The following is a 19,957-nucleotide window of genomic DNA, read 5'->3' on the forward strand; positions in this document are numbered from 1 at the left end:
CTCAAGTTCTCTTCAGACGCTCTTTGTGAAGCATGTCAGAAAGGCAAATTTACAAAAGTCCCGTTTAAGGCAGACATGTTGTTTCCACCTAAAGGCCGTTGGAACTTCTGCATATCGACCTATTTGGACCAGTGAAAACTGAGTTTATAGGTGGCAAGAGATATGGGATGGTCATTGTTGACGACTATAGCCGCTGGACATGGGTAAAATTTCTATCCCGCAAGGATGAGGTGTTCTCTACCTTTATTGCCCAAGTGCAAAACGAGAAGGCTTGCAGGATTGTGCGTGTCAGAAGTGATCATGGTGGAGAGTTTGAGAATGACAAGTTTGAGAGTCTGTTTGATTCCTATGGAATTGCACATGATTTCTCTTGTCCTAGAACTCCTCAACAAAATGGTGTTGTTGAGAGGAAGAATAGAACTCTTCAGGAGATGGCTAGAACCATGCTTCAAGAAACTGACATGGCAAAGCACTTTTGGGCTGAGGCAGTAAACACAGCATGTCACATTCAGAACAGGATCTCTATCAGACCAATTCTGAATAAGACTCCTTATGAATTGTGGACGAATATAAAGCCCAACATTTCTTACTTTCATCCTTTTAGTTGTGTTAGCTATCTTCTGAATACTAAAGAAAAATTGCATAAGTTTGATTCTAAATCTTCTAAATGTCTATTACTTGGTTACTCTGATCGTTCTAAAGATTTTAGAATTTATAATACTGATGCTAAAACTATTGAGGAATCTATTCATGTTAGATTTGATGATAAGCTTGACTCTAATCAGTCAAAGCTAGTTGAAAAGTTTGCAGATATGAGTTTAAATGTTTCTGATAAAGGCAAAGCTCCAGAGGAAGCTGACCTAGAGGCAGACTCTCCAGAGGAAGCCGGTCCCTCTGATTCACAGCTTCAGAAGAAGAGTAGAATTATGGCCTCTCATCCTAAAGAGTTGATTCTGGGTAACAAAGATGAACCAGTCAGAACCAGATCAGCATTCAGACCCTCTGAAGAGACTCTGCTTAGTCTGAAAGGATTGGTATCCTTAATTGAACCAAAGTCAATTGATGAAGCTCTTCAAGACAAAGACTGGGTTCTGACAATGGAAGAAGAACTGAATCAATTCTCCAAGAATGATGTTTGGAATCTTGTCAAGAAACCACAAGATACTCACATCATTGGAACCAAATGGGTTTTCAGAAACAAGCTGAATGAAAAAAGAGATGTAGTCAGAAACAAAGCAAGGCTAGTTGCTCAAGGATACAGTCAGCAAAAAGGAATAGATTATACTGAAACTTTTGCTCCAGTAGCAAGATTGGAAGCTATCAGACAGCTGATCTCTTTCTCAGTGAATCACAACATAATTATTCACCAGATGGATGTTAAAAGTGTCATCCTGAAAGGATACATCTCAGAGGAAGTATATGTGCACCAACCTCCTGGTTTTGAAGATGAGAAAAACCCTGACCATGTTTTCAAATTGAAGAAATCTCTCTATGGTCTGAAGCAAGCTCCCAGAGCATGGTATGAGAGACTAAGCTCATTCCTTCTGGAAAATGAGTTTGTAAGGGGTAAAGTAGATACAACTCTCTTTTGCAAAACTTACAAAGATGATATCTTAATTGTGCAAATTTATGTTGATGATATTATATTTGGATCTGTTAATCCATCTCTTTGCAAGGAATTTTCTGAGATGATGTAGGCTGAATTTGAAATGAGTATGATGGGAGAACTTAGGTACTTTCTGGGCATACAAGTTGATCAAAAACCAGAAGCAACCTACATCCATCAGAGCAAGTACACAAAGGAACTTCTGAAAAAGTTCAATATGACAGAATCTACGATTGCTAAAACTCCTATGCATCCCACATGCATTCTGGAGAAAGAAGATGCCAGTAGCAAAGTATGTCAGAAGCTCTATCGTGGTATGATAGGTTCACTTCTATACTTAACTGCATCTAGGCCAGGTATTCTGTTCAGTATACATTTATGTGCTAGGTTCCAATCAGATCCGAGAGAAACTAACTTAACTGTTGTTAAGAGAATTCTCAGATATCTGAAAGGTACCACTAACCTTGGCTTGATGTATAAGAAAACATCAGAGTATAAGCTTTCAGGTTACTATGATGCTGATTATGCTGGAGATAGAACAGAAAGGAAAAGTACATCTGGAAATTGTCAATTTCTGGGAAGTAACTTAGTCTCATGGGCAAGCAAGAGGCAATCTACTATTGCATTATCCACTGCAGAGGCAGAATACATCTCAGCAGCTATTTGTAGTACTCAGATGCTCTGGATGAAACATCAATTAGAAGATTATCAAATCCTTGAGAGCAATATCCCAATCTACTGTGATAATACTGCTGCAACCTCACCCAGTAAGAATCCAATCTTACATTCAAGGGAAAAACACATTGAGGTAAAGTATCACTTTATTAGAGACTATGTTCAGAAGGGCGTACTTCTTCTGAAGTTTGTTGATACTGACCATCAATGGGCAGATATCTTTACAAAGCCCTTAGCAGAGGATAGATTTAATTTTATACTGAAAAATCTGAATATGGATTTTTGTCCAGTATGAAGATGGATCAGAACCTCTGACTATGATGCTTCCTTATCAGAAGGTGTCTAGTTCAGAAGGTAACTTTGTCAGATGCTGAGTACCCATTGGTACTTACTCTGAGACAAGACAGCAAACGTGTGTCAGTTTATTCTGATGCATAGTTCCTTGTGCCCCTCCAGACAATCTGTTGTAATGATTGTAGATGTGCTTATTCTCCACCGTGTGTTTTGTGTATTAACTGTTCATAATCATGTCTTTAATTTCTAGCCATTGATTTTACTTTTGCCTTTACAACCAACAACGGTTACTTTCTAAAACCACTACGCACACACGTTCTCCACCACTCTTGTTTTTCGCTTCTCTCCCCTGTTTACAAAACCCTCATCTTCTCTGTAAACTCTCTCTCTCTCTCTCCTGTTCATCCCTCTTCTACCCAAAACCTTCAACCTTCAACCTTCAATATGGTTAGATCTGGAAGTTCTGATTCTGCTGATGGAAGAGTGTTTCCACAGTTGGTAGTGGGTCTTCCAACAAGACAAGTTGGTCCAGTTCTCCGTTCCAGATCCACCGAGGCGACTCAAGCAGAAAATCAAGAAACTGGGAAAACGATTCCAATTACTCAACGAGACTGTGCAGTTACTTGTGTTTTTCCTCCAAAAGAACTTCAAGTTCTTGCTGAATGGCGTTTTGACCTCGACAACATTGCTGACAATGGAGTTGATCTTCGTCCTGAAGTTCAAGCTCAAGGCTGGGAAGGATACTTCCATAGACTACCTAATCATGTCTATGTCTAGTTGGTCAAAGAATTCTGGAAGCATGCTGATTGTGATGAGCATCATGTGGTTTCCTTTGTTCTGGGCAGGAAGATCATCATCATAGAGCAGTCTTTTGCTAAGCTTCTAGGTTTAGAAACCAGTAATGGTTCCAGGTTTCAGTTACAAGAATCAAAGATCAAGACAAAAACCAAAGAAACCGTCAACAAGGCCCTTTACTCTACATGGAAACCAGGTAAAACTGATTGCAAAACAAAGGAGCTTCGTCCTGATCTAAGGATTTGGCACAAGATTATGTTGAACTGCATTAATCAAAGGCCAAAGGGAAGTTCTCCTTATTATATCAACTTTACTCAGAAGGTGTTGCTTTTCTTCATCAAGGAACACACCAAAGTCTGTCTTCCTTACTTTCTGTTCTCCTATCTCAAGGATTGCATCAGGAAGTCAAGAACCACTGCTTCACCTAAGTCTACCATCAAATACATTCCTTTTGGCAGATTGTTATCTGATTTCTTCATTGAGAGAAAATTGATCAAGGATCTTACCACTGTTGGATGCACTGAAGATCTTTCAATCATTGTTGGAGATATCTTCACTCCTACATCAATGAAGAGGATGAGCCTGATTGATACAAAAGCTGAAGCTGTCATTGCTACCACAAAGGGTGATGTGAGTAAAAGAAGAGTCCCTCTGAAGGACTATCCTCTCTGGTCAAAGGCTGATGATCCAGAGGCCATCATGTACTATCTTGATGATCTGAAGAGGCAAGGCTATGAAATTGATGTGGATGAATTCTTCAAAGCTCAGACCCCCCGAATTTTGAATCTCCTAAGAAGAAGAAGACCAAGAGAAAGAAAGAAGACACCACTGAGACAAAGGATCCCTCTGATGGTGATGATGATGATGATGAACCACCACCTCCGAAGAAGAAGAAGACCGTCAGAATTGCAACCAGAGTCATTCATCTGGAACCAACTCCGGAGCCTACTAGGGCTGCAATTTCAACCAGAGTCACCAGATCTGCAGCAACTGCTTCAAGTAAGTTTGTTTCTCTTTCAGATGATGATGATTTAAGTTTGATTGATGCAATTCCTACTGAATCCAACCCTGATGCTACCACAGCCATACCTTATCCTCTTCATGAACCTACACCAAATGTTCAACCTTCATCCTCTCACATCCCACCACCAAGACCTTCATTCTTTCAACCTTCCATTCAAGAAGAACCCCTTTGGCAAATGCTTCAGAGTTCCAAACCCTCTGAAATATCTTCACCTATTATACTTCCATACCCTCCAACAGCCTCTGAAACACAAGCCCTTGAAACACAAACCTCTTAAAAGCCAGACTCTGAACCTCGACCCTCTGAAAAGTTTGACTCTGAGCCAACACCCTCTAATCACTCTCATCAAGAACACTCTGATAGAGAACATCTCTCTCCTGCTCCTTCTGTCTCTTTTCCTACCAATGTTTCTTTTTCCTCACCTTCAAATAAATCTGAGGCTACTAGGCAATTCTTTCAAATTGCTAGTCAAAGGATCTTTGAAATTCCTGAATATTACCTGAACGTTCCTAGCCCAAGGCAATATCTTGGACCCAGACCAGAACCTCTGGTTGCTCCTGATTTTCCTATCAGAACGGTCCCTCTGACTTCAGTGTCACCACCTCGTCCTCTTTCTCCTCCGCCTGAGCAAGAAAAATCTGTCTCAAACCACTCTTCAATCAAATCTCCAAATCCTGAGATTGAAACTGCTAATCCAAACCCTGAGACCAATGTCTCTGCAGCTCAGACTCTGGATATTGGCTCTCCTCATGGTGCCTCTGAAGCTGCTAGTAGTAATCACCCTCACTCACCTGAAACCAATCTCTCAATCATTCCCTATACCTATCTAGGACCAAACACCCTGCTTGATTGCATCAACTTATTTAATCAAGAAGCATCTATCAAGATTCGCAATGTGCATGGTCGCACTGATCTCAGTGAGAATCAAGTCATGGTTGTTGAAGACTGGGATCGTCTAAGCACTTGGATACATGACCAAGTTGAAGCAATGATGGGTTTCCTTACTGCTGAGAAGGGTAAAAGAGTTGAAGCTGCTGGGAAGAGCTTCAGAAGAAGAGAAGCACTAGCTGAATTGAAGTTAAGAGACCAACTCTTGGCCCCAATTGAAGAAGCTAAGAAGAAGAAAGAGCAAGAAGAAGAAGCAGCAAGGTTGGAAGCTGCCAGGTTGGAAGCTCTGGAACAAGCTGCTAGACTACAGGCTGAAGCTGATGCTCTTAGAAATCAAGCGCTTGTGATTATTCCAAATCCTGATATTGCCTCAACCTCTGCTCAAGTTCCTCACTCTGAACAAGGCTTTGCTATTCCATCCTCTGATCAAGCCACTTCGTCTACTTCTAATCAGCCAAGACTGTCCAGACTTGATAATATTGAACGACGTCTTGAATCTCAAGAAGCTCTGGTCAAGGGTATGGCAGAATCGCTTGCTGAGCTTCCCCGCAGGATACCCAAGCCTTAGTTTAGGAACTCTCCTCGTGTTTAATTTTCTTTACTCTGATTTTACTATCTTAGTAATTTATCTTTCTTTATTTGTGCTTATTTTATGACATTTTGCATTTTGTGTTATATGCTTACCTTTTCTATCTATGATATTTGCTTTATAACAACAACATATAACTGAAAATATTTTTATTCAAATTCAAACAAGCATAATCATTACATCATTTAGAAAGGAGGATCTCTCCTCAATCTCCTACTTTTCCTACGTATCTCTGTCCTATCTAGCTCCAGACGATACTGCCTATACTCTAAATGGACCATTCTTCGGCGCAGCTCCTGCCTCTCAGGACCCTCCGCCATAGTCTCCAGAGTCGCCTCCACTGCTCTGATTTCTTCATAAAGGTCCAGCTCCTTCTGGCAGTGCTCTTGGATCTCCTCCACGAAGCTGAGGAAATCTCTCAGGATGATGTCCATCGCTGGACTCAGCTCCATCCCCAACAGTTGATTGGTCAGCTGATATATGTTAGGATCCTCTGGATGCCTAACATTGATGAACAAGTCTTCATCAAATGCTTTCTTCCTGAGCTCCTCTAAGCGTGCTATGTATGATGCCATTGCTATTTGAATTCTGAAGCAGATGTGTTGTGAAGACTGATTATGGATTTAACCGCTATTTATAAGCTGAGTTACAACTCCAGAAGTTAATGCTGAAGCAGTTTCTCGAGATATCTTAATTGGAAACCGATGCAAGCATTTATCCGTTTGGCCGGTAGTAAACGTTCTTCTCTTTTTGCCGATGTTTCTGTCTTCATTTATTCTTTTCTACATCTGCATTAATTAACTATTTTCTTAATTAATTATATTATTATCCTTTTCTCCATTTTTTTAACTTAGACATTCTCTAAGGGGAAGTACCTTGTACTTCAAGCTAAGTTTTTCACATCTCATACTTTTTTCCTATGACAAAAAGGGGGGAGTACAACCAGTATTTGATTTGTAAGCTGTGTTAGTGTGATTTCTTTTTCTTTTGGAGAATTTAAGAGTTCCATTCTTTATGACCATAGATCTGTCGGTGGGCATTTCCAAGGAATACATTTTCACTTCTTCTGAAGTGATCGTATGCTAAATCGGTTAACTTTGTTGTTTTTATCTTGCCCTTGACTCTGAATAGTTATGCGCTCTGATATTCATATATTATCTATGTCATAAACTCTCACTATGAACTCTTTCATTATTTAGCTCAGAATCTAGACTTTACTAATGCTTTCATTAAGTCTTAGATTCAGGGGGAGCTAAGCTCAGAATCAAGCTGTGACTTGGATTCAGAATGAGCAACATAAACCATTCACCTCAGGATAAGTTTATCTCTATTCTCTAAACTCAGAGTGAATTCAGTTTATTGTTTAAGAATTGTTCATCAAAATACTTGGTTTTGTCATCATCAAAAAGGGGGAGATTGTAAGATCAAGTTTTGATCATGTAGTACAACTCTATATTTTGATGATTACAAGTTAACTATTGTGTATGGACAATTATGGTACTCTAGCGTTGTTTTCTGAGTGTTTATATGACAGACTCTGACTCTGGTCTAACTACACACAAATCAGAAGCACTATGCTCAAAGAGTAACCTACGCAACGCTTTCGCACTTACTATGTTCAATCTGAACAATAGAATATGCTTCAGAAGATCTGAAGATAGTTAAGCTCTGATATGGATTCAGATCACTTGAAGTTCTGAAGACCAGAAGTTCTGAAGGTCCAGACGTTCTGAAGGTCCAGACGCTCTGATAGTCCAGAAGTTCTGAAGGTCCAGAAGCTGAGAAGTGAAGACTCTGATGTCCAAGAGTAAGCTGGCTTTGAAGACCAAGCTATCCCTACTCTGAGGTCCCGATGCAAAGGATACGAAGGTCAAAGGATTCAAGCTTCCCTCTTACTCTGATCACCAAGCTTCACAAGTTCCAACATTAAGTGTCACTCTGATCAGAAGTCTTCTACGTTAAAGGTCAAGTCGCTATCCAAGTACAAAAGCAATTGTACTATTCCTAACGACCTTACCTACCAAGTTCAGCCATAGCAGAACCTGGAATTCCCAGATCTGCCCTCCAACGGTAGCATCCCATGCAAACCCTAATCCGTGGAGTATATTAAGAGGCTGAAGATGAAAGATGCCGCTAAGAAACTTTGTTGTAGCTCAAGCAATATTCAAACGTTCTCTTAGCAATCTTTCTTCAACGAACTACATTGTGTATACTTTAGCTTTCTGAGAAGCATTTCCTTGTAAACTCAAAACTCTTAAAAAGTTGTTTGTTTTCCTTAAGGAGACCAAGGTTGGTTAGATCCTTGAGAAGACTAAGAGAGTGAATCTTAGTGATAGCTAAGTCATTGTATTGTTAGTCACTTTGCAGGTTGCAAGTGCAGTTGTAACAAACTTTGATTAGTGGATTGCCTTCATTCTAAGAAGGAAGAAATCACCTTAACGGATGGACTGGACTAGCTTGAGGGATTAATCAAGTGAACCAGGATAAAATCACTGTGTGCTTTCCTCTTCTCTTATCTTGCACTTTACATTACAAGTTCGAGAGATTTGTCAAAATCTCAAGTGGGAAAGTTTTAATCTGAAAATGTTATTCAACCCCCCTTTCTATCGTTTTTCATACCTTCAAAGTGCCCCTAGGCGAGGGCCCCTGAGGTCTCGCCTAGTCCATTGTTGATTATATAATTATGTTATGATTCATTTTAAGTATGAGTGTTAATGTTTTCTCCATGAATCGCTTTCTCATCATTTTTTCTCCATGAATCTCTTTCTCATGCTTGTTTGCAGCCAAATACATGTGGGGCTACCTATCTAGTTCATTTTCAATTTGAAAATTGGTTTGGATCAAGATTTTGGAATAAGTCGATTCAAATTTTACTATAGTAATTTAATTTGTAGTTTCACATAGCTAAGGGATGGGTGGGGTGGGTAGCTCATGTTACATCCCGATTTGACGATTGGCCTCACAGTAACAACACGAGTCTTTTCAGCGCGCTTTGTCCTCACTTACACGCTTCCCGAGAAAACTTCCTAGGAAGTCACCTATCCCAATATTGCTCCAAGGCAAGCAACTTAACCATGGAGTTTTTATGAGTTGGGCTCCCGAAAAGAAGATGCATCTTGTTGTTATGAGTAGTACCAATCAAATCTTTTATATGCCCTCCTCAACTGTATAGTCTCATACATATACAGTCTCGGAATACCTCTCTGAATACCTCTTATAAGAACATATCTCATGGGCTTATAGAACAAAGGAGAGCACAGGAGAGAACAAATCCGATTATGGAATTCTCCCAACACACCAAAGCAATATATCAATGAGAATTTCCTTCACACTCTTACACTTACTTTAATTTTAACCAATGACAAAGTATTGAAAATATTATTGAAAAAGAGTGTTGGTAGTATTTTTCTTGTCTAATGACTTCGGGTCATGATTAATTATGTGATTTGAGGCTTGGGCTCAAATGGCTCAACCTTAACCCATAATAAAATCTAAATATAAACGAGCTTATGCCATACTCGGGCAATCTAATTATGTGGATTTTATCATTTTTCTCTCTAGTTTAGCTTTGGGCCCAGGCCCCTTGTACTCTCCCACTTTGGAGAACTTGTTTGGGATTTTAAGCCCATGATATCAATTAACAAACAACCTTCGACAAAAAACAAAAACATTCTTTTTGTAGAGCTATGTCGATTGGTTGTAAATCATTGTACGTGGGCCAAGATGGTTTCGCACACCATCACCATTAATGAAATTATTAACCTTCCCCAAAATTAATATATCATATCAATTCGAATTGATTCTTTATTCTTAGTAACCAAAAAAAAATAATCACCATTAGATGATAAGAGCTGATCCTCTTATGATGACTAGTGCTAAATATTACTATCGAAAACTCTCTAATAAGGTGTTGTTGATAAAATATGCTTTACAAAAAGAAAAAAAAGGTGTTGTTGATAAATAATAAACTCATGCATGTTAATACAAAACTGAAGATAGTCTAAACTGAATAACCAAATTCATATTACAGCGGGCCCAACTTGCAACCAAGTTCAATCACAAAAGTCCAGAGTCATTCAAGCCATTTGAAATGGTATACATGAACATGTTGCTGCCGTAAGTGTCTCTTTCATCTTCTTTGGTTCCTTTGACAAATATTGTGGAAGATGATGAATTCAAGGTACTAGGGCTAGAAGATGAAGACCTGGAAGATAAAAGTGAGCTTAAATTGAAGTTCAGAATTCCCTCGCTGTTACTGAAAAGCGAAGAGAAAGATTGTGTAGCTGATGATGGTTCAAGCTGTTTTCGATTCGATGTGAAACCTCCATTGTACCGCAACAAATTTTGCATTGGGTTTTGATAGTTAAAAGGACTAGCAATTGGAGAGATTTGATGCTCTAAGTTTATTTTCATGAGATGGGGTGGTTCCAATATATGCAATGGATTAGATGTAGTACAATGGTTTTCTTCATTGACCTGGTTTGGTTGGAAGGCATGGATAGAATTATCAAGCTGAATTGGTTGGGAGCATTGTGTTTGATGCTGCCATTGTGTGCTCCCACCAAGTTGATTTTGCTGGTAATTATTAGTATTCCAAACATCATGATTTCTATTTTGACATGATAGAAGAGTGGTGAGTAAATTTTAGTAGCTGAAGCTGGCTTGGTAAAAATTAATTTTACAAAGTATCCCACCATTTAGATATAGTAAAAATTTCAACCATTAAGAAAAATTGGATTCACAAATTTAAAAGTATTCATTTAGAAATTAATTTTAATACTTATAAAACATATTATTAATAATATGCACCAAATATCAGTAGCAAAAATATGATTTGTGGAGAAATCAATTTTCAACTTGAGCCATTAATGGTTATAGGAATTATCTGGTTTTCCAGAATAGGAGATTTATCCACCGTCAGAATCCTTGCCTTGCCACATTAAACCGTGAATTGTTCTAGTTTCCTCGTCCATGCATACGTAAGTACCCAAGCTACAAATCAACTTAGCAAAGAATTTCTCACCCTAGTAACCAATTGAGACTTTCCAGAGCTTTACCCAGATCAGGTACTCCTCTGGGAATGACATTGGATTTGCAGGGCATATTGAATCAAAAATAACATTTAAATCTGCATTTCCATCGGCCCTAAAATCCTTGCATTTCTCTTAAGAATTAAACTCCAGGACCTTCTCCTTAGCCCCGAATGGTTTAATCTTAATATCACTATACCCCTTGCTTTGAAGCCACCGAAGAATGTCTTCAAAGCTTAACACTTCTCTCATTTTAACCACCGCTAATCTGGATAGGCACGGATTTAAACCCACCTTTACCATATGAATTCAACTTTCTGTTTCTGATTGCGATTCATGATTCTGGCTGCCTCGTATCTTCTTGAGTCTCCATACCTTCTTGACCTTAGGGTGTCTCTTGACATTAGTCCTAGGCTGGACTTGTTGATCTTTTCTCTTCCATGCTTGCTTCCCTCTTCGTCTCCTGGTCTCTTGCACTTTCATCTGGGAGCCTTAAGCCTTTGTCACGGATTCTAGATCCCCTCGGGTATCTTGCTGGATTGATCAAAAGAAATGACCTATACCATCTCTTTCGATCTAATGCTATCATTGCCTCCAACCCTTCCTTCTTTCTACAGAAGTGAAAAAAACTGAACTTGGATGGTCTTCCCATTCTTCTAGTTCTCGATACGAAAACACTTCTCAGTTCACCATACCTCTCGAACAACCTGTTAAAAATCTTTATTCTCATAATGTGTAAGACCTCATCAATATTGAGACATATTATCATTTTATTATTGTAAAAAAAATTGCCAAATTTTAATTCTGAATGCTAAAATTTTCAGGCTTATCATCACCGATGAAGCACGAACTTGGACACGGACATGAGCTGGAACGACGACACGGTTATAATCCAAAAAGTAGGATACGAGGACACGACTTATATATTTTAAAAAAATTATATTTTTCTTCATAAAGCAAGAAGATAATAAGTTCATAAAATTAAGAGAACATGAGACAAGTTAGAGTTTAAATAAAAAAATTAAAATAAATAACACTATAAGTGTCCATTTACATGTGTCAAGGTAGAAAGGTGTGTCAACTCAATGTCCAAGCCGTATCCCAACTATATAAAAATAATTTTTTTATTCAGACACTTCTCACACGTGTTGGACACGCGTTGCACACTTATCGGTGTCGTGTCTGTATGTCGGGTTGGACACACGGACACGCCCCTATCCAGGTGTGTTCGTGCTTCATAAATCATCACATTCACCACAATGATCAACAGAATAATGAAAGAAAATATATTTAAGGTGCCATGCTTTATTATCTATTCGTTTTGCCATTTTCATGAAACCCGACATCTAGAAAGAAAGCTTCCTGAAATTTCTCAAAAATGCATATTCGAATAAAATGGGAATACAACACAAGCATATATAAACCAGTGACAATTAAGTAATTGGCACTATCTATCTATATATATATAATATATAAAATACATAGACAAATTCTCTTCTTATCTCCAAGCTTCCATATTATCTTTTATAGGATCCAATTTCAATTCAAGCCATTCACTGGTGACAAAGTAATGGCTGCAGAACAAGTTCTGGGGTTGCTAGATTCCTTCTGGTTTGAGACTACAATTCTTTCAATCAAAACCCCTTTAACGTTTCATCCAAAGGTGGATCCAATCTCTCAGACCAAGGTAGAGGAAGTGCTTCCTTTAGATAAAAAGCTTCTACCAGCTCCAACACTTGAAATCAGGTCCCATAGTGACCAAAACTTGGGCACCACATCATGCTTTCTCTGTGATTCCCCACCACAATATAAGCTGAGGACAATCCCTTCTGGGAGGGAAATCAGAGACTTCTCAAAAGGGAGTAGTTGTGAAAATTATGAAAAGGAAGGCATAAACACTAGGATAAAACAAAGGCATGGTCATGGAAGAAGAGGTAGCACTAGCAACAAAGGGAAAAACACCAGCAGGAGCTTGACAGAGCTTGAGTTCAAGGAGCTGAAAGGGTTTATGGATTTGGGCTTTGTGTTTTCTGAGGAGGACAAGAACTCAGGGTTGGTTTCTTTGATTCCTGGGTTGCATAGGCTGGGAAGCAGAGAAGATGCAGGGGAAGGTGATGATGATGATGAAGAACAAGAAGAAAACATTGATGAAACTGTGATTTCTGATCATAAGCCTTATCTATCTGAGGCTTGGGATGTTTTATACAGAAGACGAGGGAGAAGAAATCCATTACTGGATTGGAGGGTACCAGATAGTGGTAGTGAGATTGACATGAAACACAGTCTTAGGTTCTGGGCCCACTCAGTTGCATCCATTGTTAGATAACAATGAGCAAAAAAGTTTTTTTTTTTCCTTTTCTGGTGGAAGTTTTAATTGGATACTTGTTTACTGTCTTCAGCAAATAAGTGATGGTAGATATGAAATCAGATTCCAACTTGAATAACAACTGTACTTAATGATTTTCCAAGCATTCCTCATACAAAAAAAATTTCCATTCCCTCTCCCTCTCTCTCTCTCTTGTGCAATTTTGTTTTGTCAATCTCACCTAGCAAAATGTAGTGGATGATAGGGAAAGATGCTACAGGATTATGATATAAGCTTTGGTGAATGCTCTCTAGGCCTTATGGTATTGGTGGCGTTTACTATTTTCATATGATTATAATCTGTTTTTTCCTCGAAACAAAAGAATCTTTGTAAATTTATTCCAAGAAACTGCAATAGCATAAAGACACAGTACTATTCCTTCTTTTGTCTTCTCTGTTCTCAATAATTGAGCAAAACAATCCAATTGGCTGAGCTTCAAGACTCTCATTGAATTAGTTTTTTCTTTTCTTCATCCCTTTGAGAATAAGGCTAATTTATTTTGTTTGAAAAACTGAGAGAGTTCCTTTTAATAAATAATTTTTTTAAGTTTAAACTTGTATCATTTCTCATGACTTCGAGTCTAACTTACCATGACTAGACAAACACTTATTAGCGACGTAATTGACATTACGTTATACCAACCCAAATTACATAAATAATAATGTAATTTAGTGATTAACAAGAGGGCTCAAGTGAAAGAGACACAATGAAGGAAGAAGTAGTAGACACGTGATTTAAACCAAAAAGATATCCAAGCAAACCGTAGTAATGTTTGAAAATACTTCTAAAATTAATTTTAAAATTGAAATCAATTATAGAAACTTAGTAGCTTCTGGTAAGATAAGAGAATTGATTATGCTAAAAAATAAGTAGTCCACATTTTGTAATAGTGTATGATAGAGAAAGAAAATTCTGGATCATGGTCCAAGCTTTGGTGAATGCTCACTAGGGCTTATGGTATTGGGTGATTTTACCATTTTCGAATAATAATCTTTTTTGCTAATTATATGTGTATCATCAAATAGTGTTGACAACGTTTATATTATGGTAGTTTTTGACCGCCACTAGTGTAACATCCCGATCTGATGACTGGCCTCACAGTAACAACACGAGTCTTTTCAGCGCGCTTTGTCCTCACTCGCACGCTTCCCGGGAAAACTTCCCAGGAGGTCACCCATCATAATATTGATCCAAGGCTAGCACACTTAACCATGGAGTTCTTATGAGTTGGGCTCCCGAAAAGAAGTTGCAACTTGTTGTCATGAGTTGTAAGACCCAAGTTTTTAAGTTTAGAATAAGTGAATAAAATTCCTAGTCACGATTAGGTTTGATGTATCGTGAAGGAAAACCTGAACAAGAGTTTATCGAATGGAATAAATTTATGAAGGAGAAAGTTCAGGAAAAGGCTAAGGATTGTATCAAAGTCGATAAAAGTTATAGCACGATTAGTATTCGCTTAAAACTAGGGCAAGAGCGCTAGTAAATAGCTAATTTGCACTTAAAGACACGATGAAAACTAATTCCAAAAATCTTCAGAGAAATGTTAGAACTTCTCTTAAATCCTTCTATAACAAGCGTTTCGATACGAAACCCTAGAATATACGAACGTCCGATTCTAATCCTCGGAGGTTTGCCGAAACTAAAACCCTGATAGTTCAAGAAACCTAGAATGAACGGTTGATGAAGACTTTTTCTATTCGGAGCTTCAAACGAAGATTCCACACGCGTACACCCATTTCTCTTGATGTTTCCAATCTTTCTTCATAAGGAAGTTTTCTCTTCCGACATCCACTGCAAAAAGTAACTTTTCGGGTAAAATAGATTTACACCGACTTTGGATTGTTTGCCTTAATTCCAAGAAACCTCTTTTGAGTTTTGGAATTCTGTCGCCAAAACCTATCTTAGAATTCACGGAGGATGGCACAGGAAAAATCGAAATCGCGAAATTTTCATTTTCCCGCATTTTCCATCCCCTATAAATAGGAGAAAAAAATCAAAACTCTTCACCATTTCCATTGAAGAGGTCGCGAGTTTGAGAGGAGAGGGAGGAGAAAAGATTTTCGCCGTTTCTTGCTTGATCGTTGTTCTGACAATTGCTACTTGAAGGTATCGAGATATAGTTGTTAATCCTTGCTTCTGATCGTCAATTCCGTTGTTTTTCACTATGTCTTTCTGTACTCTAAATTTTGAGGTTTTTGCAAAACTGTCCAAATAACTTCATCTTTCTATCTAAACCTCTTCCCTACGTGCCCAAGAGCATGTTTAGCGGATTACATTTCGCCGATTCTCGCCGAACTATCGTCGAGTTTCAATTCTGCTTCAAATACCCTTTTTGGGCTAAAGTTTCGTCCTTTGGGCTGAAAACTATCGACTGAGCTTAGTGTCATTAGGATTAGTCGCCATAAACGTCGTTGGTGACGTCCCCATCCAATTTGTCTTTCAAATTTTCAATTTTGAAATTCTGAGCTAAAAATATTGACCAAAATACCCCCGCGACAATTTTCGATCTGATAATTTTTTCGAGTTTTGATTCGCCTTAGTTACGACTAATGATAGCCTAGGAACCAAGTTTGATCGAAGAAAAGTCGGCGCACACAATTAATGTGTGTGGCCGTGAGCTCTCTAAGGGAGGGAGAAAATTCTTTTTTCGAAAACTTGTCCTTTCGCGTTAGATTATCGTACCTCGGAGTATATGTTACTTCGTGTAACCTTAGTGAGAATTGATTTCTGAGTTTCTGACTGATTATGATGGAATTCTGTGGTTTTTGCTCTAAGGTTCATTTGAGGAATTTCAAGAAGAGGCAGGCGTAGAGTGTGAAGGAACGCTTGAGGATAACGCAAGAGGAGCTACAGGTGAGGGCTACTCACTGAACTATTAGTTAATGCTTTAGGTGTGATGAAAGGATATTTAATGAAGAGGTTTTCCTCCACTAACTACTATCAAATCCCTTTCAAGACTCAATCGTAGTATAGTATCGGGTCTTGTCGTCTCCACAGGGATTGTGTTGCTACGTATTAATCTCACTAGCTAGATGTTGGATGATCGATTTAACAAGTAAAATGTGATTTTATGTAAATAAAAGAAAAAATATATTTAAAGCGATAAAAGAAGTTTCACGGAGGCAAACAAAGAAGAAAGTGTATTTGGAAAATGAGTTCACTTGATTTACTACTTATTATCAACCAATATACTCTTATAAGATGAAATTAACATTTAAGATGCCGATAAGAGCTATTCACCCACTAATTTCTTAGCTAAGTGAATCTACCAATTAAGAACCTAGCCTTAATTCCTTAAGCCCTAGTGATCATAAAAGGAGCATTATAGCACATACCTACTCGATAAGACATTCCCAAGCTCTGTTCCTAACCTAAGAAGTTCATGTCCTAGCGGATAGAATCTCTGACTGTCACTCAAGAAATCCTAATAGTTCCTACTAGATAATCCTATCCTAGAGAGGTGAGTATCCCAACTTGTCACTCGGTTTAGACCTCTTTCCCAACTCATGATATTCATACCTAAGGGTTAATGTCTCCTATTGTCACCTAGAAAACCTCAACCCAACCTAAGACAATCAATTCTTAAGATGACTGATGCAAGGGTGGTTCCTCTCATTAACTAAATTCACACCAACTTTTCAATTGTCATGCAAATCCTAAAAAGCATCCTATTGGCAAAAGATATATGAACGCGCAAAGAGAATTAATAACCTAAGACATAGGAATTTTTCCCTTTTATATGAACTAAGTCTACATTAACCCATATCAATTTCCCAATATATTTACGAATTAATATAAACCCTTAAAATTATCAATTAGCCAATAAAAGCATTAAGCATAGAGAGAAACACCAAATAATGAAAATTCATACTTGTAATTGCATAAAGATGTATTGAATAAGAGTAAAATCAAACCACATCATCCCAAATACTAAAATAGAGTCAAAACACAAAAGTAAGTAAAGAGAAAAACAAAACCCAAAATAGAACGGAGCCAAGACGTCCGGAGAAGCTGTCACCTTCCTCCATGGCCCTGACACCGGCCCTCAAGGGCCTAGCCTTCCTCTCCACCAAGAATTTGGCTCCAAGTCTCCCAAAAGTGTTTATTAGGTTTAGGAGAAGAGAAAGGATGAAAAAAAGATCCCAAAAAATAGGTTTTAAACTGATTTTATAGTGATTTTCGTAATCTGGTACGTGCAGGACCTATCGCAGCGGTTTAATTTTCGCTACATTAAACAGCAGGTAAAATCTGGTGCTATTGCAGCGGTTTCGTCCGTTGGGAAAGATGCCAGGTACGAATTTCTCCTTATTTCTTGGATTTTTTCTATTTTTCTCCAAATCATCTCCTAAAATAAAGCAAATAAAAATATATAAGAGATAAAAATAAGATAACACCTTAAAATAAACTTATCTCATCCTAAATTAAAGTAAATAAATCCTAATAATAATTAAATAGAATATAAAGCTAATTTAAATCCTAATAAAATCTAGAAAAATAATATAAAATGTAGAAAAATACTAAAACTAAATAAAAATATTAAAATGCATGAAATAAGCCTAAAGTGTCCTATAATGACTGAAATATCCTAAAGAATATATTAAAATGTATGCAAATAAACTAGGAAAATAGCCTTAAATCCCGGGTCATCATACCCCTATACTCAACGACAGCTTGTCCTCAAGCGTAAACTTAAGGTTGCTTGTCCTCAAGCTCAAAAAAACAATTCAAAGTAAAATGCTAGTAACATATTTTCACAAAAGATACATGAGATGAATTCCACAAAATAGTTCATGCAAAGATTCAAGTTTTAAAAACTGAGTAACCTTTAGTCAGTGCAAATAAAAATTATAGAAAATACCAAGATGCGGGGTTTCACATTTTATTCCTATTTCCCCAACCCTATATTGAGAATCCACTAATGATGGCCAGCAGTTTTAGTTTATTATGAGCACACACATGTTTTCTTTCCTTTTCAATTTAGCTTTTTCCCAACCCTTCACAGTTATTACCAACTCAGGGCGAAATTCTTTTCTTTTATTTAACGAGGTCAGAATATGATTGGGGGTATGCTCAGTGATGCAAATACTTCACATTCCCTTACTCACATCCTTTCCCTATTTTTTTTCTTCATTTTTAGCTCTTTAGCTTTACTTTCACATGTGTGCCCCATTTTTAACCTCACAGTCAAAAAGAGTGTAGACTCAATATAAAGATTAAAAGGAAAACTACATATTTTATGCATTATCCCCACTAACCTGGAATCTTAATAACCTTACTGCACTTTCCCAAAACTCACTCAAGTCTCTATCACCTAACTCTCCACATGTTCCACAAGTTTAACTCACACCCATGCATCAAGCTCATTTTATTATAACTACTAGCATCAAACTCAGAACATATATTAAAAACAACAAGCATTATTCAAGCATAAAAGTGTGAATACCAAGAATCCAAGGCATGTGCATACTAGTATGTGCAATCTAAACAACTAATGCTAAATGCATGATCATGAAATTAAATGAGAGATGAGTGGTTCAGTAAAACTCCCTGTACTCAGATTAGGTGCAAACTTGAAAGCACCAGGACATGGTCAGTTGGGCCCTCTAACTCAGATTAATTCCTGTAAAATCACTTAGTCCTTGCAAAAACAAGCACACAAATCAAAATACCACAACATAACTCAACTAATTCAATGAGACACTATGACTCAAAATCGTATGCATCAAATCATCAATTCATGACCAGTGAACTAAATTCTCATTATATCTACTAGTTGATTCATTCTAAGTCAGGTTCACAGAATTTCAAACCTCATATCATGTTATAGTTGATCAGGCCACAACAAGCATTTAGCACAAGAACAAATCAATTGAATTGACATATAAGAGCATAACAGAAAAAAATGCATACTATAATAATGCTCTAAACAACATCCGGCTAGCTTAACTAATACAAGCGGAATCACAACCCCCGGCAACGGCGCCATTTTGATGAAAGGATATTTAATGAAGAGGTTTTCCTCCACTAACTACTATCAAATCCCTTTCAAGACTCAATCGTAGTATAGTATCGGGTTTTGTCGTCTCCACAGGGATTGTGTTGCTACGTATTAATCTCACTAGCTAGATGTTGGATGATCGATTTAACAAGTAAAATGTGATTTTATGTAAATAAAAGAAAAAATATATTTAAAGCGATAAAAGAAGTTTCACGGAGGCAAACAAAGAAGAAAGTGTATTTGGAAAATGAGTTCACTTGATTTACTACTTATTATCAACCAATATACTCTTATAAGATGAAATTAACATTTAAGATGCCGATAAGAGCTATTCACCCACTAATTTCTTAGCTAAGTGAATCTACCAATTAAGAACCTAGCCTTAATTCCTTAAGCCCTAGTGATCATAAAAGGAGCATTATAGCACATACCTACTCGATAAGACATTCCCAAGCTCTGTTCCTAACCTAAGAAGTTCATGTCCTAGCGGATAGAATCTCTGACTGTCACTCAAGAAATCCTAATAGTTCCTACTAGATAATCCTATCCTAGAGAGGTGAGTATCCCGACTTGTCACTCGGTTTAGACCTCTTTCCCAACTCATGATATTCATACCTAAGGGTTAATGTCTCCTATTGTCACCTAGAAAACCTCAACCCAACCTAAGACAATCAATTCTTAAGATGACTGATG

The 19,957-nt window shown here is 37.7% G+C and overlaps 2 protein-coding genes across 2 annotated transcripts; one reads left to right on the forward strand and one right to left on the reverse strand.

Annotated features, from left to right (window-relative positions):
• Positions 1-9,927: 9,927 nt before the first annotated feature.
• Positions 9,928-10,509, reverse strand: LOC130749018 (uncharacterized; the record flags this gene model as incomplete). The annotated part of the gene is made up of 1 exon (XM_057602280.1): positions 9,928-10,509. A coding segment is annotated over one exon (582 nt), but the record flags the coding sequence as incomplete, so codon positions are not given.
• Positions 10,510-12,347: 1,838 nt separating this feature from the next.
• LOC130745259 (uncharacterized) lies at positions 12,348-13,403 on the forward strand. The gene has a single exon (XM_057597438.1). It carries the CDS (start codon positions 12,472-12,474, stop codon positions 13,225-13,227), a length of 756 nt encoding a protein of 251 aa, XP_057453421.1. The 5' UTR covers positions 12,348-12,471; the 3' UTR covers positions 13,228-13,403.
• Positions 13,404-19,957: the final 6,554 nt, after the last annotated feature.

The sequence above is a fragment of the Lotus japonicus genome, chromosome 3 (genome assembly GCF_012489685.1).
Source record: "Lotus japonicus ecotype B-129 chromosome 3, LjGifu_v1.2".
NCBI lineage: Eukaryota > Viridiplantae > Streptophyta > Magnoliopsida > Fabales > Fabaceae > Lotus > Lotus japonicus.